This window comes from Palaemon carinicauda, chromosome 22, assembly GCF_036898095.1.
Source record: "Palaemon carinicauda isolate YSFRI2023 chromosome 22, ASM3689809v2, whole genome shotgun sequence".
Taxonomy (NCBI): Eukaryota; Metazoa; Arthropoda; class Malacostraca; order Decapoda; family Palaemonidae; genus Palaemon; species Palaemon carinicauda.
Genome location: NC_090746.1, coordinates 67,833,168 through 67,859,075, shown reverse-complemented (window position 1 = coordinate 67,859,075; position 25,908 = coordinate 67,833,168). Strand labels below are relative to the sequence as shown.

The 25,908-nt window shown below is 46.3% G+C and overlaps 1 protein-coding gene across 1 annotated transcript in view; it reads right to left on the bottom strand.

Moving 5' to 3' along the window:
* Dtd (D-aminoacyl-tRNA deacylase) overlaps nucleotides 1–25,908 on the bottom strand; it is a 73,868-nt gene that overhangs the window by 33,880 nt on the left and 14,080 nt on the right. Inside the window, exon 2 of the mRNA XM_068346353.1 lies at nucleotides 2,469–2,577. Coding sequence (XP_068202454.1) covers nucleotides 2,469–2,564 — 96 coding nt within the window. The 5' untranslated portion in view covers nucleotides 2,565–2,577. The remainder of the gene's footprint in view (nucleotides 1–2,468; nucleotides 2,578–25,908) is intronic.

Sequence of the window (25,908 nt, the reverse complement as noted above, 5' to 3'; positions counted from 1 at the left end):
TTGGCGAACGATGACGCGTGGGGCGAGTAGGCGACCGACTACGCACAGGCGAGTTAGCGCGTGGGCGAGTCGGAGACCTGTGGCGATCAGACGCATGGGCGCGTTGTGAGCGTTCGCGCACAGGCGAAGGATCGCGCGGGCGTGTAGGAGAACGCTGGCGCGTAGGAGATCGCTGACGCGTAGGATGGCGCTCAGTGGCACGGAGAGAAGTTGCCAACTGGGGCGCAGGGCCAGGGGGCGCTGAAGTGCTCGAGGGCGAAGTCTTGTGGGCGGGCTCAGGAGTTGACTCGTGGGCGCGCGGCCGCGCATGCACTTTAGAAGTGCGCGCAGGAGAAAACGCACGGTGGTGCGAAGGCGGCGGTCGACGCGCAGGGGAATGCTGGCGAGGCAACGGAACAATGTCCTTGCCTGCGCCCAGATCCGAAGAGCGTGGGCGCGTGGGCGAACGTTGGCGCACAGGGCGCGCATCAGGAACTGGGCGCGCAGTAGTGCGCTGATGAGCAGGAGATTGAAGGCGCTCAGGAGACTGTTGACGCGCAGGGCACGCAGCAGGGACCGAAGGGCGCGTCCGCGCAGGCAAGTGCTGGCGAGCAGGAGAGCGCTGGCGAGCAGGTGAACGCTGGCGAGCAGGAGAGCGCTGGAGATCAGGAGAGCGCTGACGAGCAGGAGAGCGCTGGCGATCAGGGGCGCGCTGGCGATCAGGAGAGCGCTGGCGATCAGGAGAGCGCTGGCGATCAGGAGAGCGCTGGCGAGAAGAGTCTGACGACTCATCCGCAGGAGAGCGCTTGCGCGCAGGAGGGCGCTGGCGAGCAGGAGAGTGCTGGCGAGCAGATGAACGCTGGCGAGCAGGAGAGCGCTGGCGAGGAGAGTCAGGTGACTCTTCAGCAGGAGAGCGCTGGCGCGCAGGAGACCGCTGGCGAGCAGGAGAGCGCTGGCAAGCAGGAGAGCGCTGACGAGCAGGAGGGTGCTGGCGATCTGAAGAACGGTGGCGCTTCCGCGCTACTGAAGGGCGCACATGTGAAACCTGGCGCGGAAGAGACTTACCCACATTGTGGGATAAGCCCTTCTGCCCCGAAGGGACCGGTGCTTGCGTTAGCAAGGAAGATCTGGCAGGCGCAGGAGATCGCGAACGATCTGCAGAGAGGTCCAGTGATGTTACTGCCACAGTCTGCTCCCGACGAGAAGAGTCCTTTGCAGGGGACGACGAGGATGAAGACCCGAAGAGAAGGCGCCTCTTAACTCCCTTGTAAGGAGAAGGAAGGCCTCGGCGACGAAGAGGAGGGCGAGCCTTACGGCGAAGACGACCTCGATTCAGGGTATCACCGTCGTCGGTCCTCCGAAGAGGAGTCTCTGTTAGTGCACTCCCCGGAGGGGGAGCAACACTCGCAGGAGAGACCGTAGGACCCAGCTTCCCCCTCAAAGTATGTTCGGAGGGGGAACCTGAGCCTTCAGCAACATCCGCAACAGTAGCAGCTGGGGTTTGACCAGACCCGTCGGACGCCTCTGCCACAACAACGTCGACAATAGCCAGAGGGTCTACCTCTGGTATTACCGGTGACTGTTGGACAGCTGCCCCCAACTGGATCAGATCAAACAGGGCTTCCTTGGAGGGCAAGCCCTTAAGCCCCAAGGAAGCCCAAAGCTGGAAAAGATCATTGTTAGATACAGTCTGGTCATAATCAACAAAATCAATAATATTCTCCCCCGGAGGGGGAGGGGGAGCTGCCTCGCTATGGGAGGCAACACCCTCTCCCAAACCCCGAGATTGGGAAACAAAAGAAGGACCTACGCTACCACTCGGCGACCTCTCACGAGAGACCGAATGAGTGGGAGCTTCGGAGGAGGTTCAGGCAACGGAAGAAGTCCTTGGAGCCTTCCTTCCCCAGGGCAGTCACTGAGGGAGAACGGTCTCGCTTAGAACTCTTCTTACGCCGCCGGGCAAACCTCTCCCACAGGGAGGTAGGCCACTCCCGACATTCCATACAAACGTTATCACTTTGACACCGTTGACCTCGACACTGCGGGCAAAGGGTGTGAGGGTCTGTATCGACCGCCGACATGAATGTTCCACAGGGGCGGTCGGTAAGTCCAGGGCATTTCCGCATAATGGGAAGAAAGGGTAGAGGCCAACTTCAAATGCACAACTGAAAGAAAAAGAAAAACAGATTAAGGCTGTCAAATATGCGAGGACGAGACGGACACGTCTGTACTGTACATCGTCCGAGCCAAAAGTGAAGTGAGGCAGCTCACCGGTGTGGGGGGGGGTTTAGCTAGCTACCCCTCCCCTACCCCCGTGCTAACTAGCGCGGCGGTAGTTTAACCCTCGTTAAAATCTAATGGCTCGTCATTTCAGCTACGCTGAAAATAAACCCTATGCAAATAGCATGGTTTGTATTTCGGTTACGGAACAATTAGATGAAAAGTAAATGACAGCAAATATGAGTGAACCAAAATCATCTAATGATTACCTCAACCAGTTCTGGTTCTCTGCCTTCAATACCTGGAAGTTTTAGAGAGGCACTCAGGCACTGCTGAATGACCAAGCGCCCAGTTAACTCGTTCATCTTTCCAGAAGACCTGAAATACATAGGAATTATTACTACTGATACTTTTTAATTTCCAATCATACAGCAAAAATTTCTCATAGCTTCTATAAGAGACACCTGGATATTATACATAATTTCTCCATGATAAAGTATCTGATCTGTTATGGCAATGCATAGGTGGTTTAACCATGAATCAAAAGAATTGTTACTCATGAGTATGATGTGACCACATGTGGTAATGTTTTGGCAATTCTCTAGTGTACTGTAGTTCAGTTCGTTTGAGTATTTTGCATATTTGCACAGACTTTTTTCCCATAGACCTTTCTAACTGCATTATCACATTTTCAATCTTTTCATCTGTCAGTAAAGATCTATATTCCATTATTTCAACAGTATTCTATGATGAGTATTAGCAATCATTATCAATGTAATTCAAGTAAGTGCAGAAAGTTTGATTTCAAATTAAATTACTGGAATTAAGATAATTAAAAGCCATCAGATGATGTAATTCCCTAAAATGAAAGATAAATGGAAGGAATCTTTGAATCACTTGCCTCAACCCCAAAGGTTAAATCATGAAGGAACCAAGATATTTGTGGGAATATAAATACTGTACAGGTACATACCGGAACCATACAGCACTTCAAAGAACCTATCTCATGCATTTGCATCATACAATGTTAAAAGTTACAGTATATCCTCATGTAAGATCCTTGCTAGTCATGTAAAACACGTGACCCTACGCAAGGTAATGCACTTTGCAGAGAACTGTCCCGAAATTCAAAAACACTGCTACCTCCTCATTGAGACGATTATGATTATGGCTTCAAAGCTATATAAGTTGTGGACAGATTTGAGGGTGGTAGGCTAGAGCACTGGATTGAATAAGATAAACTTGGATGTATATCTTTCAAGTAACGGTATTATTCTTTGGTTTTTAAAATCATCTTTCTCCATTGAGGACCAGTATTAAACATTGTCCACAGGTAAATCATTTCTACAATTTCACTTGTGCTTTAATCCCAAGCTATTTCACCATATATTTTGGTGGTCAGTCAATTGTGTAGCTCTTTCACCGTCTTCCTTGGAGCTAATTTTGCTTTTCACCACCTATAAACTACTGTTTCCTAAACTACTGAGGACCCCAGTTGCATGTCTAGGGTAATCAATAGGTGTAAGAAAATAAACAGTGGTTCACCTAAATCAAGAGGGAAAAACACAAAATAAACAGCTAGAGGAGCAGCTGGGACAGTGCTTGCTTTTAAATGAAAATATTTTGCACTTCACTATGATGGGGTGAATATTTAGTAGGAAAAAATGTACATGAAAAAATTTATTATTCTATAAGGGAATGTTGAGTAAGGTAATAGAGTTTATGTAACATCAGTGGCATGAGTTATTTGCCTACAATAATGTTATTTTTATAATAAAATAAATTTTAAATATACTTACCCGGTGATTATATAAGCTGCAACTCTGTTGCTCGACAGAAAACTCTACGTTAAAAATCCGACAGCGATCGCTATGCAGGTAGGGGGTGTACTTCAACAGCGCCATCTGTCGTGCAGGTACTCAGTACTCAATGTAAACAAAGAACTCAATTTTCTCCTCGGTCCACTGCGTCTCTATTGGGGAGGAAGGGAGGGTCCTTTAATATATAATCACCGGGTAAGTATATTCAAAAATTTATTTTATTATAAAAATAACATTTTTCAATATTTAACTTAGCCGGTGATTATATAAGCTGATTCACACCCAGGGGGGTGGGTAGAGACCAGCAATAAATGTTTACATTATTATGAGCTAAGGATTTTTTATTTCATCTTAGCAGTTATCAAAATAACAAACTTAAAATAAATAAGTACCTGGTAAGGAAGTCGACTTGAACAATTACTCTGCCTTTTTAAGTACGTCTTCCTTACGGAGCCTCACGATCCTCTTAGGATGCTGAGCGACCCCTAGGAGCTGAAGTATCAAGGGTTGCAACCCATACAACAGGACCTCATCAAAACCTCTAATCTAGGCGCTTCTCAAGAAATGACTTTGACCACCCGCCAAATCAAGTAGGATGCGAAAGGCTTCTTAGCCTTCCGGACAACCCAAAAACAATAATAAAACATTTCAAGAGAAAGATTAAAAAGGTTATGGAATTAGGGAATTGTAGTGGTTGAGCCCTCACCCACTACTGCACTCGTTGCTACGAATGGTCCCAGAGTGTAGCAGTTCTCGTAAAGAGACTGGACATTCTTAAGATAAAAAGACGCGAACACTGACTTGCTTTTCCAATAGGTTGCGTCGATTATACTTTGCAGAGATCTATTTTGTTTAAAGGCCACGGAAGTTGCGACAGCTCTAACTTCGTGTGTCCTTACCTTCAGCAAAGCTTGGTCTTCCTCATTCAGATGGGAATGAGCTTCTCGTATTAACAGTCTGATAAAATAGGATAAAGCATTCTTTGACATAGGCAAAGATGGTTTCTTAACTGAACACCATAAAGCTTCAGACGGGCCTCGTAAAGGTTTAGTTCGTTTTAAATAGAACTTAAGAGCTCTTACAGGGCATAAGACTCTTTCTAGTTCATTTCCAACCATACGATAAGTTTGGAATATCGAACGATATTGGCCAAGGCCGAGAAGGCAGCTCGTTTTTGGCTAGAAAACCAAGTTGTAGAACATGTAGCCGTTTCGGATGAGAATCCGATGTTCTTGCCGAAGGCATGAATCTCACTGACTCTTTTAGCTGTGGCTAAGCATACCAGGAAAAGAGTCTTTAAGGTGAGATCTTTCAGGGAGGCTGATTGTAGCGGTTCGAACCTGTCTGACATAAGGAATCTTAGTACCACGTCTAAATTCCAACCAGGTGTAACCAAACGACGCTCCTTCGTGGTCTCAAAAGACTTAAGGAGGTCCTGTAGATCTTTATTGTTGGAAAGATCTAAGCCTCTGTGACGGAAGACTGATGCCAACATGCTTCTGTAACCCTTGATAGTGGGAGCTGAAAGAGATCGTTCTTTCCTCAGATATAAGAGGAAGTCAGCTATTTGAGTTACAGAGGTACTGGTCGAGGATACGGATACTGACTTGCACCAGTTTCGGAAGATTTCCCACTTCGATTGGTAGACTCTAAGGGTGGATGTTCTCCTTGCTCTAGCAATCGCTCTGGCTGCCTCCTTCGAAAAGCCTCTAGCTCTCGAGAGTCTTTCGATAGTCTGAAGGCAGTCAGACGAAGAGCGTGGAGGCCTTGGTGTACCTTCTTTACGTGTGGCTGACGTAGAAGGTCCACCCTTAGGGGAAGTGTTCTGGGAACGTCTACTAGCCATCGAAGTACCTCGGTGAACCATTCTCCCGCGGGCCAGAGGGAAGCAACTAGCGTCAACCTTGTCCCTTCGTGAGAGGCGAACTTCTGCAGTACCTTGTTGACAATCTTGAACGGAGGGAATGCATATAGATCTAGATGTGACCAATCTAGGAGAAAGGCATCTATATGAACTGTTGCTGGGTCCGGGATTGGTGAGCAAAATATTGGGAGCCTCTTGGTCATCGAGGTTGCGAAGAGATCTATGGTTGGCTGGCCCCAGGTGGCCCAAAGTCTCTTGCATACATCCTTGTGGAGGGTCCATTCTGTTGGAATTATTTGTCCCTTCCGACTGAGACAATCTGCCATGACATTCAAGTTGCCTTGGATGAACCTCGTTACTAGTGATATGTCTAGACCTTTTGACCAGGTGAGGAGGTCCCTTGCGATCTCGTACAACGTCAGAGAGTAGGTCCCTCCTTGCTTGGAGATGTACGCCAAAGCCGTGGTGTTGTCCGAGTTCACCTCCACCACTTTGCCTTGAAGGAGAGACCTGAAGCTTTTCCAGGCCAGACGTACTGCCAGTAGCTCCTTGCAGTTGAAATGCATTGTCCTTTGACTCGAGTTCCATATTCCCGAGCATTCCCGACCGTCTAATGTCGCACCCCAGCCTACGTCCGATGCGTCCGAGAAGAGAACGTGGTTGGGAGTCTGAACAGTCAGGGGAAGACCCTCTCTTAGGTTGATATAGTCCTTTCACCAAGTCAGACAAGACTTTATCTTTTCGGAAACCGGGATCGAGACCGCTTCTAGCGTCTTGTCCTTTTTCCAGTGAAAAGCTAGATGGTATAGAAGAGGACGGAGGTGTAGTCTTCCTAGTGACACAAATTGATCCACGGATGACAGCGTCCCTACCAGACTCATCCACAGCCTGACTGAGCAGCGTTCCTTCTTCAGCATCTTCTGGATGGATAGCAGGGCTGGGGGCTGATCGTCTTGTTTAGCAACGTCCTCATCAGAGGGTTCCTCATCCGAAACTGATGAGGAAACGGCAACGGAGTGGGCAACGTCTGACTCGCTGAATCCGGTCGCACTGGTGGATGCGTGACGGAGCCGGACGCAATATCATGGAACTGCTGCACAGTCTGTGAACTGTCAACAACCATGGGTGCGCGAGGAAGCACAGCGTCAACCCGAAACTGTCTAGACCGTCTGGGTTGTGCAGTCAACACCCTACCGGGTTGCTGAGGTTGACGCACTGCGTCACAACAAGTCACCTCTGCTGGTTGTTGAACGTCCTGAACGTCAACAACCACCTCCGAGCGTCGCTTAACGTCAACGTGCGGCTGGCAACCCACACTGGGTCGCATCGGTGGAGGAACCACCTCAACTGGCAGACGCGAGTAGGTTACCTCAGCGTCAACAGGGCGCACAACCGACCGGTTGGAAGGTTGTTGGCCAGAAGGTTCTTCTCCGCATTTAAGTCCTCTATCAAGGACGCAAGCTTGGACTGCATGTCTTGCAGCAAAGCCCATTTAGGGTCTACGGGAGCAGGTGTGGCAACAGACGGGGTTAGCGACTGAGGCGGAACCGTTTACCATCCCTGAAAGCCTTGTTATGCGTGACATAATAGTACAGCAAAACTTCAAAGGCTCGACAACAGCTGAGAAGTTGACCTGTAAACAACTTGGAGCGTCTCCTGGCTAGGCGCCAGGGAGAGTCTACCAGAATTGAGAAGTCTATCTGGGCAGAGGCATGAACTCCCAAGCCGAGAACTTCTCTCGTGTCATATCAGACTCTCGCTCTATAAACCAGTTTAAAAGAAGGGAAAGCAAAGGCTGTATCCCCCAAACTCCTCCTGGTGAAAAACCAGTCGCCTAGCCAACGTAACGCTCTCTAGGAGAGCGAGAGAGCACTAGCTTAAAAACAACGGCTTCGAAGTAGCTAGGCCTAGTGTAAGCTCTGACGTTTAGGCGAACGAGGAGCAGCAGTTACAAGATCCGGACGAAGATCCTTAAAAAAATCATCATGATTTAATTAAAGTCCATAGGAGGCTAAGCAGCTTAAGGCTCCTCTCCATCTGACAGAGTCCTCAAGGGAATATCAGTAGGAGGGAGAACAGCAACTTCCTCATCTACAGGAACCTTGTCCGATAAAAGCTGAGTCTCTCACTGGTGCATTAGTAGCGGACCAGAACGCAACGTCATGTAACTGCTTGACAGTCTGTGAACTGTCAACAACTGAACTGTCAACCACAACAGGTGCGTGAGGACGTACAGCGTCCACTCGAGACTGCTTTGACTGCCTAGACTGAGCAGTCAAAACAACTCTAGAATGCGGAGGTTGACGCACAGCGTCAAAACAAGTCAACTCCGATTGTTAGTGAACGTCTAGAACGTCAACAGGAGCATCAGCCAGTGGCCTAACGTCCAAATGCGGCTGAAAAACCACATGAGACCGCATCGAGTGTGGTTCTAAACAACCTGACTGACGTGACTAAGCTATGCCAACGTCAACAGTAAGCACAAAGGAACGTTAGGTTGGCTGAAAGCCAGGATATCGATGAGATAAACGGCTAGACTCAACGGACTAATCGGCAGAATAGTCTTCCATAAGGGAGGCAAGCATATACTGCATGTTTTGCCATACAACCCCTTAAGGATCAACGGAAATGGTTGTGGTAATAGACGAGGGTAACGTCTGTGACCGCAACACTTTGCCTACAAAAAAAAGACTTTCGGAGTCTGTGTTACGCTTTTGTTAGGCGGCGAGCAGTTATCCGATGACTGCATAGGGTCAGAGCTGTCCTAATGGCTGTAACCAGGACGCTGGACCTGTCCTGAAAGGACTGACTTTCGCTTAAGGGCTTCGAAACCTTGTGACAGGTTTCTTATGCGAAAAGCCTACGGATGGCGAGGAGAAACAACGTCTCTCTCGTCTTATGGTAGGGGAGATCTTGGTAAGAAACACCCGATACCATAGAGGGAAAACGTCTGTTCGTTGGTCAAGGCCTCTCGAACCCATAAGTCTTTTGACATTACTTCTCCCCTGGGCTTGGGAGCTTGCAAGAGGTCCCGGACTAGGTGAACGACAGGCACGAACAGACGAACCCTCGGACGCAACACTGTAACACTTTGCGCCTCGGACGCAACACTGTAACACTTTGCGCATATCACTTTATCACTTCGATTTTCTGTTTTGCACTTATTTCTACCTGAAACACGCAATTCTACCCTTCATTAAAAGGTAGTAATTGCGAAATTAGTCGTATAATGCAAGCTCATAATACCAGCAAAAAACAGAAAACATATTTTAAGATAAAAAGAAAAATCAGTGGCTGGGTAAGAGACTAAACACTAGTTCATATAACTACGTTTTCAATCTCTCACCGCACATAGCCTGGGGACGAGAATAAAAACCTAAAAACGTTTTATCCTTCCTCCCCGTACAGAGACTAGGGACGAGAGTAAAACGAGAACAACGTTACCCGCTTGAACGGAACGTTTTCTCTCCTCTCTCTCCCTCCGTCTCTATCTCTCTCTCTCTTTCTCTCTTGATTTCGCACATAAGAGAAGAGCCCAATTATATATCGTCAAAAAAAACATGTTATTTGACTAAAGGAAAAAACTGAAAGGTTTTTCAAATAAAAAGTTCCTTTAAATTAGAATTTAAAACATTTAAGCTAAGAAAGAATGAACAAAACGTCAGAATCGATTTACTCTTACTGCAAAGTGAAACCGTGAAACACTCTCTCTCTCTATCGTAACGATAGAGCGCATGTTGAACGTCCTGAACGTCAACAACTGCGTAGCATAAAAAACTAAACGTTAGTTCATCTTTGAAAACAGTACGAAGACTATCAAAGAAATTCTTTCATAAAATATTACATTTAAAGTTTTAAATCCTTTAAAAGCTAAAGACGATATAAAGGGCTCAATGTTGATTAACTTCGGTTTCCAAGTTAGGACCGCCTACTCTCAGGAAAGGTCTATATAAACAAAGCATTAAAATTTATTTTATATGTTTATAAAAAATGGAAAGTTAATCGAAGAGGCCTAATAAAGGCGGAGAGATATAAAATATATAGAGGAAAATCTATAACGTGATAAGATAATTACTAAAAGCCTAAACACACTTCCGTCTAAGGGAAGGATCGGCCATTTAAAAGTGAAAGAAAGTCCATACTCTCTTTGTCCCCATAATTAAATCTATCCAAAACGATTTCAAGTTTTGAGATGAAGATAAAACACCTGCATAGCGAAAGCTCAAAACTAGAATAGTGTACTTCACCAATAGTTGTGAAAACAAATCCAGTTAGCAACAGCGAATTAGTAGGTCTTGCCGGTAGCCCGACAGAGAGAAAATTGAGTTCTTTGTTTACATTGAGTACTGAGTACCTGCACGACAGATGGCGCTGTTGAAGTACACCCCCTACCTGCATAGCGATCGCTGGCGGATTTTTAACGTAGAGTTTTCTGTCGAGCAACAGAGTTGCAGCTTATATAATCACCGGCTAAGTTAAATATTGAAAAATTACAATTTTATTTCCTTATACTCAAAAGTAAATTCAGAATAAGAACTACAGTATATCAAAATTGTTGTGTTATAAAGCAAAAGAGTTTCATGAGACCACATCAATATATGTATTTGGCGACGGGCGGTAAGTTCTGTACCGTATGAAGTGTGTCAAACAGTATGAACAATTTTAGTCCTATTTTAGCTGTATGCCATTATAATACTGAATCGTGAACATGAATACTGTATCCTCTTTGCTCTTACTATAATCCAATTGGGTATATTCAAACATACATTTAGGTCTCCATTTTAAAACACTCATATTGTGTCCCATTCTAACTGGTCACAGATTCCACTCTGACTAATAACATACTGTACTTAATAATACATGCCAATATAATAAAAATCCAAGCCAATAAGGCAACAGAATATATTGATCAACATTATCATATTTGCTAAGGAAATAACTTACAATAAAACAACACAGTACAGTATAACAATCACTACTTTCTGTAAAATTACATAAGTGTGCATACCCCACAAGGCAATGTATGATAAACCACTCATAAGTTACAAGTCATATGGTAGTTACTGTATATCCATGTTGGCAGCCAAACTTGAAATGACCAAATGAGAACAGTGAGACCTGTGAAATATGTTATTTTTATTAATAAAATAAATTTTTGAATATACTTACCCGATAATCATGTAGCTGTCAACTCCGTTGCCCGACAGAATTCTATGGAGGGATACGCCAGCTATCACAATACTAGAAGGGGGTGTATTTACCAGCGCCACCTGTGGCCAGGTACTCAAGTACTTCTTGTTGACACCTCCTCAATTATTCCTCGGTCCACTGGTTCTCTATGGGGAGGAAGGGAGGGTCGATTAAATCATGATTATCGGGTAAGTATATTCAAAAATTTATTTTATTAATAAAAATAACATTTTTCAATATTAAACTTACCCGATAATCATGTAGCTGATTCACACCCAGGGGGGTGGGTGAAAAATGTTATTTTTATTAATAAAATAAATTTTTGAATATACTTACCCGATAATCATGTAGCTGTCAACTCCGTTGCCCGACAGAATTCTATGGAGGGATACGCCAGCTATCACAATACTAGAAGGGGGTGTATTTACCAGCGCCACCTGTGGCCAGGTACTCAAGTACTTCTTGTTGACACCTCCTCAATTATTCCTCGGTCCACTGGTTCTCTATGGGGAGGAAGGGAGGGTCGATTAAATCATGATTATCGGGTAAGTATATTCAAAAATTTATTTTATTAATAAAAATAACATTTTTCAATATTAAACTTACCCGATAATCATGTAGCTGATTCACACCCAGGGGGGTGGGTGAAAAACCAGTGTACAAGACTAAAGGATAGCTAAGTATCCCGTATTTCATATAATCAGTTATCCACAATAACAATGAAATAATAAGTACCTGGTAAGGAAGTCGACTTGAACCGTTACTCTGCCTTTAATAAGATCGTCTTCCTTACTGAGCGCAGCGTTCCTCTTGGGAGGCTGAATCAACTCAAAGGTGCTAAAGTATACAGGGCTGCAACCCATACTAAAGGACCTCATCACAACCTTTAACCTTGGCGCTTCTCAAGAAAGAATTGACCACCCGCCAAATCAACAAGGATGTGGAAGGCTTCTTAGCCGACCGTACAACCCATAAAAAGTATTCAAGAGAAAGGTTAAAAAGTTATGGGATTATGGGAATGTAGTGGCTGAGCCCTCGCCTACTACTGCATTCGTTGCTACGAATGGACCCAGGGTGTAGCAGTACTCGTAAAGAGACTGGACATCTTTGAGATAGAATGATGCGAACACTGACTTGCTTCTCCAATAGGTTGCATCCATAACACTCTGCAGAGAACGGTTCTGTTTGAAGGCCACTGAAGTAGCCACAGCTCTCACTTCATGTGTCCTTACCTTCAGCAAAGCAAGGTCTTCTTCCTTCAGATGAGAATTTGCTTCTCTAATCAGAAGCCTGATGTAGTAAGAAACTGAGTTCTTAGACATTGGTAGAGAAGGCTTCTTGATAGCACACCATAAGGCTTCTGATTGTCCTCGTAATGGTTTTGACCTTCTTAGATAGTACTTAAGAGCTCTAACTGGGCAAAGTACTCTCTCCAGTTCGTTCCCCACCATGTTGGACAGGCTTGGGATCTCGAACGACTTAGGCCAAGGACGGGAAGGAAGCTCGTTTTTAGCCAAAAAACCGAGCTGCAAGGAACATGTAGCCGTTTCAGATGTGAAACCTATGTTCCTGCTGAAGGCGTGGATCTCACTTACTCTTTTACCTGTTGCTAAGCACACGAGGAAAAGAGTTTTTAATGTGAGGTCCTTAAAAGAGGCTGATTGGAGCGGTTCAAATCCTGATGACATTAGGAACCTTAGGACCACGTCTAGATTCCAGCCTGGAGTGGACAACCGACGTTCCTTTGAGGTCTCAAAAGACCTAAGGAGGTCCTGTAGATCTTTGTTGGAGGAAAGATCCAAGCCTCTGTGGCGGAAAACCGCTGCCAACATACTTCTGTAACCCTTGATCGTAGGAGCTGATAGGGATCTTACGTTCCTTAGATGTAACAGGAAGTCAGCAATCTGGGTTACAGTGGTACTGGTTGAGGAAACTGCATTGGCCTTGCACCAGCTTCGGAAGACTTCCCATTAAGACTGATAGACTCTGAGAGTGGATGTCGTCCTTGCTCTGGCAATCGCTCTGGCTGCCTCCTTCGAAAAGCCTCTAGCTCTTGAGAGTCTTTCGATAGTCTGAAGGCAGTCAGACGAAGAGCGTGGAGGTTTGGGTGTACCTTCTTTACGTGAGGTTGACGCAGAAGGTCCACTCTAGGAGGAAGAGTCCTGGGAACGTCGACCAGCCATTGCAGTACCTCGGTGAACCATTCTCTCGCGGGCCAGAGGGGAGCAACCAACGTCAGCCGTGTCCCTTTGTGAGAGGCGAACTTCTGAAGTACCCTGTTGACAATCTTGAACGGCGGGAATGCATACAGGTCGAGATGGGACCAATCCAGCAGAAAGGCATCCACGCGAACTGCTGCTGGGTCTGGAATCGGAGAACAATACAAGAGGAGCCTCTTGATCATCGAGGTAGCGAATAGATCTATGGTTGGCTGACCCCACAGGGCCCAAAGTCTGCTGCAAACATTCTTGTGAAGGGTCCACTCTGTGGGGAAGACCTGACCCTTCCGGCTGAGGCGATCTGCCATGACATTCATATCGCCCTGAATGAGCCTCGTTACCAGCGTGAGCTTTCGATCTTTTGACCAAATGAGGAGGTCCCTTGCGATCTCGAACAACTTCCTCGAAAGAGTCCCTCCCTGCTTGGAGATGTAAGCCAAGGCTGTGGTGTAGTCGGAGTTCACCTCCACCACCTTGTTAAGCTGGAGGGACTTGAAGTTTATCAAGGCCAGATGAACTGCCAACAACTCCTTGCAATAGATGTGAAGTGTCCTTTGCTCCTGATTCCATGTTCCCGAGCATTCCTGTCCGTCCAGTGTCGCACCCCAGCCCGTGTCCGATGCGTCCGAGAAGAGACGGTGGTCGGGGGTCTGAACAGCCAATGGTAGACCTTCCTTGAGAAGAATGCTGTTCTTCCACCACGTTAGAGTAGACCTCATCTCTTCGGAAACAGGAACTGAGCCCGTCTCTAGCGTCATGTCCTTTATCCAGTGAGCAGCTAGATGATACTGAAGGGGGCGGAGGTGGAGTCTCCCTAACTCGATGAACAGGGCCAGCGATGAAAGTGTCCCTGTTAGACTCATCCACTGCCTGACTAAGCATCGGTTCCTTCTCAGCATGCTCTGGATGCATTCTAGGGCTTGGAAGATCCTTGGGGCCGACGGACAAGTCCGAAAAGCTCGACTCTGAAGATCCATACCCAAGGAGACAATGGTCTGGGATGGAACGAGCTGAGACTCCTCAAAATTGACCAGGAGGCCCAGTTCCTTGGTCAGATCCATAGTCCATTTGAAAATCTCCAGACAGCGACGACTTGTGGGAGCTCTTAAAAGCCAGTCGTCTGACGGAGCCGGACACAAGATCATGATACTGCTGCACAGTCTGTAAACTGTCAATCATGGGCAAGCGAGGAAGTACAGTGACAACCCGAATCTGTCTAGACTGTCTGGGTCGTACAGACAACTCCTTAACGGGTTGCTGAGGTTGCCGCACTGCGTCACAACAAGTCCCTTCTGTTGGTTGTTGAACGTCTTCCCCGTGACACATTGACTCCGTAAACAAAAAATCCTCTAACAAGGACTAAGCTTGGACTGCATGTCATGCAACACAGCTCAAGGTCTAAGGGAGCAGGTGTGGTAACAGACGGGATTAGCGGCTGAAGTGGAACCATTACCTTCCCTGTAAGCATGTTATGCTTAAATAAAAGTCCATAAGAGGTTATGCAGCTAAAGGCTCCCTCCAAATGACAGAGTCCTCAAGGGAATATCAGAAGGAGGGAGAAAAGAACTTTCTCATCTACAGGGACCTTATCCTAGAAAAGCTAAGTTCTCTGAGTGAGGGTTCACTGGTGCAAAAGCAGCAGACTAGAAGGCAACGTTATGAAACTGCTTGACAGTCTAGTGAGTTGGCAACAACCCAAGATGTGTTGAGAAGCATGCGGTAAGGTATGCAGAGCATGATGTATGCAGAGTATGCTGTATGCAGAGCATGCTGTATGTAGAGCATGTTGTATGCAGAGCATGCTGAATGCAGAGCATGCTGTATGCAGAGCATGTTGTATGCAGAGCATGCTGAATGCAGAGCATGCTGTATGCTGAGCATGTAGTAAGCAGAGCCTGCTGTAAGCAGAGCCTGCTGTAAGGAAAGCAGAGCGTGTGCATGGCGTTTAACATTTCTCAGAAATTCCATGACCAGTGCTAGAGTGCTTTATGCATGCTTGCATGGGGTTTAAACCATGGTATGAAAATGGAGGTAAGGTATGCTGAACAGCAGAGTCAGAACGAGCTGGAACAACAATAGTTGTGGTTTCCTCTTCAAGACTCCGATGAGGGAACACCTGAGGCTCAGTCTGCAAAGGCTGAATAAAAGACAAGCAGAAGGAAGGCGCATGGGTGGAGGAGGCTGACTCCTAGCATGAGTGGTTGAACCCAAGGGTTGCGCTTGCTGAGCGGTTGGCGGAAGCGGAGTAGCAAGTTCCAGTTCCTGTGGTGTGAGCGGAGCGCGATGAGGAAGAGGCTGCGCAGAACAAGGTAAATGTCTCGCAAGCTGAGGCTCCTGAGGCGCAAGGCTAAGGTGTTGTGGTGCTTGCCTTGTGGAGGGTTGAGCTCGCTGCAGCGAGAGCTGAGGAGACTGACTCATGGACGGGAGAGGTTGTTGTACCTCAACCGAGTGTTGCATCACTGGTGGAGCAGCAAGTGGAGGCGGAGGAAGAGAGGTATAATCCTCCTGATCCCAATGTAAAGGTTGCCTTAAGGAAGGCGGAGGCTGAACACCACAGGGAACAGCAAACTCAGCACGTGGCTCAACATCGTACGCCTGGCAGGTGGAACTGCTGGCAGGTGGTACTGCGATCAGGCGGAGCGAGTGTAGGTGGAGGGAGTGTAGGCGGAGGCGGAGGAGCAACACTCTCAGCCCGACACTCACGCATCAAGTCCGAAAGCTGTGCTTGCATGGACTGTAGTAGAGTCCACAACATCGTACGCCTGGCAGATGGTACTGCGATCAGGCGGAGCGAGTGTAGGTGGAGGGAGTGTAGGCGGAGGCGGAGGAGCAACACTCTCAGCCCGACACTCACGCATCAAGTCCGAAAGCTGTGCTTGCATGGACTGTAGTAGATTTCACAACATCGTACGCCTGGCAGGTGGTACTGTGATCAGGAGGAGCGATCATAGGCGGGGGGGAGTGTAGGCGGAGGCGGAGGCGCAACACTCTCAGCCCGACACTCACGCATCAAGACCGAAAGTTGTGACTGTATGGACTGCAGTAGAGTTAACTTGGGGTCGGCAGACACTAAGTTCTGCTGAGGTAAAGCCTTAACAGCAGAGATCTGTTGTGGCAGAACCTTACTCCTCTTAGGCGGAGTGTAATCAACTGATGACTGAGGAGAGTCAGAGCTAACCCAATGACTGCATTCGGGTTGTGAACTTTAACTTCGTACGTCTGGCATAGGTCTGGACTTAACGTTTAAGAGGTCTTGAGACCTGAGACCAGCGTTACTCTGCCTTTATTTTCTCCCCTAATCTCTTCTGCAGACGAGCAAAATAAGGGCTCAATCGTCTGCGGGTGGGAGTGACGGTCTCGGTAAGACACGCCCACAACCACCGAGAATACTTCTGTGCGCCGATCAAGGCCTGCTGAACCCTTATGCCCTTCGACATTGCTTCTCCCCTGGGCTTGGGAGCTTGCAAGAGGTCCCGGACTGGGAGGACGACTGGCGCGCACAAAAGTACCCTCACGCACTAATCACTTATCACTTTGATTTCTGTTTGCACTTATTTCACTGAACTCGAAACTTTAAGTGGTTTGTACCTGAAATACGCAATTCTATCCTTTCTCAAAGTTAGTAATTGCGAAAACAGAATTACAATGTAACAGAAAAATCTAATGAAAGATAATTCAGTGGTTGGAAAGAGACTAAACACTAGATCACTCTAGAAACGTTTAGTTTCTTCCCCTAAAGAGACTAGGGAGAAGAGCAAAAACGATAACGACGTTACTCGTACGCCTGGCAGGCTTGAATGAAACGTTTATCCTCTTTCTCCCTCCGTCTCTATCTCTCTCTCTCTCTCTCTCTCTCTCTTGACTTAGAACCTGAGAGAAGAGCCCAATCATATATATCGTTAAAACATATTATTGTTAAAGGAAAAAAACTGAAAAGTTCCTTTATTAGGATCAAAACCATTAAGTTAAGAAAGAATGAACAAAACGCTAGACACGGTTACTCTTACTGCAACGTGAAACCGTGAACATTCTTTCTCTATCGTAACGATAGAGTGCAAGTTGAACGTTCTGAACGTCAACAACTGCAGAGACAAAACAAAACGTTAGTTCAACTTTGAAAACAGTACGAGACTGTCAAAGAAAATCTTTCAAACTCTGTGGCGGAAATAGCATAATATGTTAACAGGTAAAACCGAAATGACGGGCTCAAAGTTTATTAACTTCGGTAAAAGACCGCCTACTATTAGGAAGGTCGAATATAAACAAATATAAAAATTAATTTTAATGAGTTTATAATAAAAGGAAGTTAATCGAAGAGGCCTATAAGAGGCGGAGAGATATAAAATAAATCTATAACTTTTGTTAAGCAAAATTAAGAAAGAGAGTCTATACTCTCTTAGACACCAACACTTCCGTCTAAGGGAAGGGTCGGCCATTGAAAGGTGAACGAGAGTTCATACTCTCTCGTCACCATAATTAATCAAATTAATTCCAAAAGCTAACTAAGCTAATATAGAAGTTTCCAGTAAAGCGACAGCCGAAATCAAAGAGAAATACTTCACCAAAGTCGTGAAAATACTCCAAGAACATAAGCGTATCCCAGAACGTCTTGCCGGAAGCACGACAGAGGAATAATTGAGGAGGTGTCAACAAGAAGTACTTGAGTACCTGGCCACAGGTGGCGCTGGTAAATACACCCCCTTCTAGTATTGTGATAGCTGGCGTATCCCTCCATAGAATTCTGTCGGGCAACGGAGTTGACAGCTACATGATTATCGGGTAAGTTTAATATTGAAAAACCAGTGTACAAGACTAAAGGATAGCTAAGTATCCCGTATTTCATATAATCAGTTATCCACAATAACAATGAAATAATAAGTACCTGGTAAGGAAGTCGACTTGAACCGTTACTCTGCCTTTAATAAGATCGTCTTCCTTACTGAGCGCAGCGTTCCTCTTGGGAGGCTGAATCAACTCAAAGGTGCTAAAGTATACAGGGCTGCAACCCATACTAAAGGACCTCATCACAACCTTTAACCTTGGCGCTTCTCAAGAAAGAATTGACCACCCGCCAAATCAACAAGGATGTGGAAGGCTTCTTAGCCGACCGTACAACCCATAAAAAGTATTCAAGAGAAAGGTTAAAAAGTTATGGGATTATGGGAATGTAGTGGCTGAGCCCTCGCCTACTACTGCATTCGTTGCTACGAATGGACCCAGGGTGTAGCAGTACTCGTAAAGAGACTGGACATCTTTGAGATAGAATGATGCGAACACTGACTTGCTTCTCCAATAGGTTGCATCCATAACACTCTGCAGAGAACGGTTCTGTTTGAAGGCCACTGAAGTAGCCACAGCTCTCACTTCATGTGTCCTTACCTTCAGCAAAGCAAGGTCTTCTTCCTTCAGATGAGAATTTGCTTCTCTAATCAGAAGCCTGATGTAGTAAGAAACTGAGTTCTTAGACATTGGTAGAGAAGGCTTCTTGATAGCACACCATAAGGCTTCTGATTGTCCTCGTAATGGTTTTGACCTTCTTAGATAGTACTTAAGAGCTCTAACTGGGCAAAGTACTCTCTCCAGTTCGTTCCCCACCATGTTGGACAGGCTTGGGATCTCGAACGACTTAGGCCAAGGACGGGAAGGAAGCTCGTTTTTAGCCAAAAAACCGAGCTGCAAGGAACATGTAGCCGTTTCAGATGTGAAACCTATGTTCCTGCTGAAGGCGTGGATCTCACTTACTCTTTTACCTGTTGCTAAGCACACGAGGAAAAGAGTTTTTAATGTGAGGTCCTTAAAAGAGGCTGATTGGAGCGGTTCAAATCCTGATGACATTAGGAACCTTAGGACCACGTCTAGATTCCAGCCTGGAGTGGACAACCGACGTTCCTTTGAGGTCTCAAAAGACCTAAGGAGGTCCTGTAGATCTTTGTTGGAGGAAAGATCCAAGCCTCTGTGGCGGAAAACCGCTGCCAACATACTTCTGTAACCCTTGATTGTAGGAGCTGATAGGGATCTTACGTTCCTTAGATGTAACAGGAAGTCAGCAATCTGGGTTACAGTGGTACTGGTTGAGGAAACTGCATTGGCCTTGCACCAGCTTCGGAAGACTTCCCATTAAGACTGATAGACTCTGAGAGTGGATGTCGTCCTTGCTCTGGCAATCGCTCTGGCTGCCTCCTTCGAAAAGCCTCTAGCTCTTGAGAGTCTTTCGATAGTCTGAAGGCAGTCAGACGAAGAGCGTGGAGGTTTGGGTGTACCTTCTTTACGTGAGGTTGACGCAGAAGGTCCACTCTAGGAGGAAGAGTCCTGGGAACGTCGACCAGCCATTGCAGTACCTCGGTGAACCATTCTCTCGCGGGCCAGAGGGGAGCAACCAACGTCAGCCGTGTCCCTTTGTGAGAGGCGAACTTCTGAAGTACCCTGTTGACAATCTTGAACGGCGGGAATGCATACAGGTCGAGATGGGACCAATCCAGCAGAAAGGCATCCACGCGAACTGCTGCTGGGTCTGGAATCGGAGAACAATACAAGAGGAGCCTCTTGGTCATCGAGGTAGCGAATAGATCTATGGTTGGCTGACCCCACAGGGCCCAAAGTCTGCTGCAAACATTCTTGTGAAGGGTCCACTCTGTGGGGAAGACCTGACCCTTCCGGCTGAGGCGATCTGCCATGACATTCATATCGCCCTGAATGAGCCTCGTTACCAGCGTGAGCTTTCGATCTTTTGACCAAATGAGGAGGTCCCTTGCGATCTCGAACAACTTCCTCGAAAGAGTCCCTCCCTGCTTGGAGATGTAAGCCAAGGCTGTGGTGTAGTCGGAGTTCACCTCCACCACCTTGTTAAGCTGGAGGGACTTGAAGTTTATCAAGGCCAGATGAACTGCCAACAACTCCTTGCAATAGATGTGAAGTGTCCTTTGCTCCTGATTCCATGTTCCCAAGCATTCCTGTCCGTCCAGTGTCGCACCCCAGCCCGTGTCCGATGCGTCCGAGAAGAGACGGTGGTCGGGGGTCTGAACAGCCAATGGTAGACCTTCCTTGAGAAGAATGCTGTTCTTCCACCACGTTAGAGTAGACCTCATCTCTTCGGAAACAGGAACTGAGCCCGTCTCTAGCGTCATGTCCTTTATCCAGTGAGCAGCTAGATGATACTGAAGGGGGCGGAGGTGGAGTCTCCCTAACTCGATGAACAGGGCCAGCGATGAAAGTGTCCCTGTTAGACTCATCCACTGCCTGACTAAGCATCGGTTCCTTCTCAGCATGCTCTGGATGCATTCTAGGGCTTGGAAGATCCTTGGGGCCGACGGACAAGTCCGAAAAGCTCGACTCTGAAGATCCATACCCAAGGAGACAATGGTCTGGGATGGAACGAGCTGAGACTCCTCAAAATTGACCAGGAGGCCCAGTTCCTTGGTCAGATCCATAGTCCATTTGAAAATCTCCAGACAGCGACGACTTGTGGGAGCTCTTAAAAGCCAGTCGTCTGACGGAGCCGGACACAAGATCATGATACTGCTGCACAGTCTGTAAACTGTCAATCATGGGCAAGCGAGGAAGTACAGTGACAACCCGAATCTGTCTAGACTGTCTGGGTCGTACAGACAACTCCTTAACGGGTTGCTGAGGTTGCCGCACTGCGTCACAACAAGTCCCTTCTGTTGGTTGTTGAACGTCTTCCCCGTGACACATTGACTCCGTAAACAAAAAATCCTCTAACAAGGACTAAGCTTGGACTGCATGTCATGCAACACAGCTCAAGGTCTAAGGGAGCAGGTGTGGTAACAGACGGGATTAGCGGCTGAAGTGGAACCATTACCTTCCCTGTAAGCATGTTATGCTTAAATAAAAGTCCATAAGAGGTTATGCAGCTAAAGGCTCCCTCCAAATGACAGAGTCCTCAAGGGAATATCAGAAGGAGGGAGAAAAGAACTTTCTCATCTACAGGGACCTTATCCTAGAAAAGCTAAGTTCTCTGAGTGAGGGTTCACTGGTGCAAAAGCAGCAGACTAGAAGGCAACATTATGAAACTGCTTGACAGTCTAGTGAGTTGGCAACAACCCAAGATGTGTTGAGAAGCATGCGGTAAGGTATGCAGAACATGATGTATGCAGAGTATGCTGTATGCAGAGCATGCTGAATGCAGAGCATGCTGTATGCAGAGCATGCTGAATGCAGAGCATGCTGTATGCAGAGCATGTTGTATGCAGAGCATGCTGAATGCAGAGCATGCTGTATGCTGAGCATGTAGTAAGCAGAGCCTGCTGTAAGCAGAGCCTGCTGTAAGGAAAGCAGAGCGTGTGCATGGCGTTTAACATTTCTCAGAAATTCCATGACCAGTGCTAGAGTGCTTTATGCATGCTTGCATGGGGTTTAAACCATGGTATGAAAATGGAGGTAAGGTATGCTGAACAGCAGAGTCAGAACGAGCTGGAACAACAATAGTTGTGGTTTCCTCTTCAAGACTCCGATGAGGGAACACCTGAGGCTCAGTCTGCAAAGGCTGAATAAAAGACAAGCAGAAGGAAGGCGCATGGGTGGAGGAGGCTGACTCCTAGCATGAGTGGTTGAACCCAAGGGTTGCGCTTGCTGAGCGGTTGGCGGAAGCGGAGTAGCAAGTTCCAGTTCCTGTGGTGTGAGCGGAGCGCGATGAGGAAGATGCTGCGCAGAACAAGGTAAATGTCTCGCAAGCTGAGGCTCCTGAGGCGCAAGGCTAAGGTGTTGTGGTGCTTGCCTTGTGGAGGGTTGAGCTCGCTGCAGCGAGAGCTGAGGAGACTGACTCATGGACGGGAGAGGTTGTTGTACCTCAACCGAGTGTTGCATCACTGGTGGAGCAGCAAGTGGAGGCGGAGGAAGAGAGGTATAATCCTCCTGATCCCAATGTAAAGGTTGCCTTAAGGAAGGCGGAGGCTGAACACCACAGGGAACAGCAAACTCAGCACGTGGCTCAACATCGTACGCCTGGCAGGTGGAACTGCTGGCAGGTGGTACTGCGATCAGGCGGAGCGAGTGTAGGTGGAGGGAGTGTAGGCGGAGGCGGAGGAGCAACACTCTCAGCCCGACACTCACGCATCAAGTCCGAAAGCTGTGCTTGCATGGACTGTAGTAGAGTCCACAACATCGTACGCCTGGCAGATGGTACTGCGATCAGGCGGAGCGAGTGTAGGTGGAGGGAGTGTAGGCGGAGGCGGAGGAGCAACACTCTCAGCCCGACACTCACGCATCAAGTCCGAAAGCTGTGCTTGCATGGACTGTAGTAGATTTCACAACATCGTACGCCTGGCAGGTGGTACTGTGATCAGGAGGAGCGATCATAGGCGGGGGGGAGTGTAGGCGGAGGCGGAGGCGCAACACTCTCAGCCCGACACTCACGCATCAAGACCGAAAGTTGTGACTGTATGGACTGCAGTAGAGTTAACTTGGGGTCGGCAGACACTAAGTTCTGCTGAGGTAAAGCCTTAACAGCAGAGATCTGTTGTGGCAGAACCTTACTCCTCTTAGGCGGAGTGTAATCAACTGATGACTGAGGAGAGTCAGAGCTAACCCAATGACTGCATTCGGGTTGTGAACTTTAACTTCGTACGTCTGGCATAGGTCTGGACTTAACGTTTAAGAGGTCTTGAGACCTGAGACCAGCGTTACTCTGCCTTTATTTTCTCCCCTAATCTCTTCTGCAGACGAGCAAAATAAGGGCTCAATCGTCTGCGGGTGGGAGTGACGGTCTCGGTAAGACACGCCCACAACCACCGAGAATACTTCTGTGCGCCGATCAAGGCCTGCTGAACCCTTATGCCCTTCGACATTGCTTCTCCCCTGGGCTTGGGAGCTTGCAAGAGGTCCCGGACTGGGAGGACGACTGGCGCGCACAAAAGTACCCTCACGCACTAATCACTTATCACTTTGATTTCTGTTTGCACTTATTTCACTGAACTCGAAACTTTAAGTGGTTTGTACCTGAAATACGCAATTCTATCCTTTCTCAAAGTTAGTAATTGCGAAAACAGAATTACAATGTAACAGAAAAATCTAATGAAAGATAATTCAGTGGTTGGAAAGAGACTAAACACTAGATCACTCTAGAAACGTTTAGTTTCTTCCCCTAAAGAGACTAGGGAGAAGAGCAAAAACGATAACGACGTTACTCGTACGCCTGGCAGGCTTGAATGAAACGTTTATCCTCTTTCTCCCTCCGTCTCTATCTCTCTCTCTCTCTCTCTCTCTCTTGACTTAGAACCTGAGAGAAGAGCCCAATCATATATATCGTTAAAACATATTATTGTTAAAGGAAAAAAACTGAAAAGTTCCTTTATTAGGATCAAAACCATTAAGTTAAGAAAGAATGAACAAAACGCTAGACACGGTTACTCTTACTGCAACGTGAAACCGTGAACATTCTTTCTCTATCGTAACGATAGAGTGCAAGTTGAACGTTCTGAACGTCAACAACTGCAGAGACAAAACAAAACGTTAGTTCAACTTTGAAAACAGTACGAGACTGTCAAAGAAAATCTTTCAAACTCTGTGGCGGAAATAGCATAATATGTTAACAGGTAAAACCGAAATGACGGGCTCAAAGTTTATTAACTTCGGTAAAAGACCGCCTACTATTAGGAAGGTCGAATATAAACAAATATAAAAATTAATTTTAATGAGTTTATAATAAAAGGAAGTTAATCGAAGAGGCCTATAAGAGGCGGAGAGATATAAAATAAATCTATAACTTTTGTTAAGCAAAATTAAGAAAGAGAGTCTATACTCTCTTAGACACCAACACTTCCGTCTAAGGGAAGGGTCGGCCATTGAAAGGTGAACGAGAGTTCATACTCTCTCGTCACCATAATTAATCAAATTAATTCCAAAAGCTAACTAAGCTAATATAGAAGTTTCCAGTAAAGCGACAGCCGAAATCAAAGAGAAATACTTCACCAAAGTCGTGAAAATACTCCAAGAACATAAGCGTATCCAGAACGTCTTGCCGGAAGCACGACAGAGGAATAATTGAGGAGGTGTCAACAAGAAGTACTTGAGTACCTGGCCACAGGTGGCGCTGGTAAATACACCCCCTTCTAGTATTGTGATAGCTGGCGTATCCCTCCATAGAATTCTGTCGGGCAACGGAGTTGACAGCTACATGATTATCGGGTAAGTTTAATATTGAAAAACGGGAATATTAATATAACCATTGCAATTAGTTGAGTCAAAGAATGTGCAAACCCAGTCATGTTCCTAGTAACAGGCTATTATGAAAATTGTTAAAGTGAAATATCAGTGACTAAGGACATGGCCCACAATCCGCTATTTGGGAAATCAATCGTCGGCAAAGATTCCTACAAAGCGTAAACTTTATGAAAAATGTTATTTTTATTAATAAATAAATTTTTGAATATACTTACTCGGTGATTATATAGGCTGCAGCTCTGCTGCCCGACAGAAAAACTCTACGTTCAAAATACGCCAGCGATCGCTATGCAGGTAGGGGGTGTACATCAACAGCGCCATCTGTCTAGCAGGTACTCAGTACTCAATGTAAACACAGAACCAATTTTCTCCTCGGTCCACTGGGTCTCTATTGGGGAGGAAGGGAGGGTTCTTTAATATATAATCACCGGGTAAGTATATTCAAAAATTTATTTTATTATAAAAATAACATTTTTCAATATTAAACTTAGCCGGTGATTATATAAGCTGATTCACACCCAGGGGGATGGTAGAGACCAGCATTACTTGTTTACATTATTATGAGCTAAGTATTTTGTATTTCATTTTAGCAGTTATTCAAAATAACAAACATAAAATAAATAAGTACCTGGTAAGGAAGTCGACTTGAACAATTACTCTGCCTTTTTAAGTACGTCTTCCTTACGGAGCCTCGCGATCCTCTTAGGATGCTGAGCGACCCCTAGGATCTGAAGTATCAAGGGTTGCAACCCATACAACAGGACCTCATCAAAACCTCTAATCTAGGCGCTTCTCAAGAAATGACTTTGACCACCCGCCAAATCAAGTAGGATGCGAAAGGCTTCTTAGCCTTCCGGACAACCCAAAAACAATAATAAAACATTTCAAGAGAAAGATTAAAAAGGTTATGGAATTAGGGAATTGTAGTGGTTGAGCCCTCACCCACTACTGCACTCGTTGCTACGAATGGTCCCAGAGAGTAGCAGTTCTCGTAAAGAGACTGGACATTCTTAAGATAAAAAGACGCGAACACTGACTTGCTTTTCCAATAGGTTGCGTCGATTATACTTTGCAGAGATCTATTTTGTTTAAAGGCCACGGAAGTTGCGACAGCTCTACTTCGTGTGTCCTTACCTTCAGCAAAGCTTGGTCTTCCTCATTCAGATGGGAATGAGCTTCTCGTATTAACAGTCTGATAAAATAGGATAAAGCATTCTTTGACATAGGCAAAGATGGTTTCTTAACTGAACACCATAAAGCTTCAGACGGGCCTCGTAAAGGTTTAGTTCGTTTTAAATAGAACTTAAGAGCTCTTACAGGACATAAGACTCTTTCTAGTTCATTTCCAACCATACGATAAGTTTGGAATATCGAACGATATTGGCCAAGGCCGAGAAGGCAGCTCGTTTTTGGCTAGAAAACCAAGTTGTAGAACATG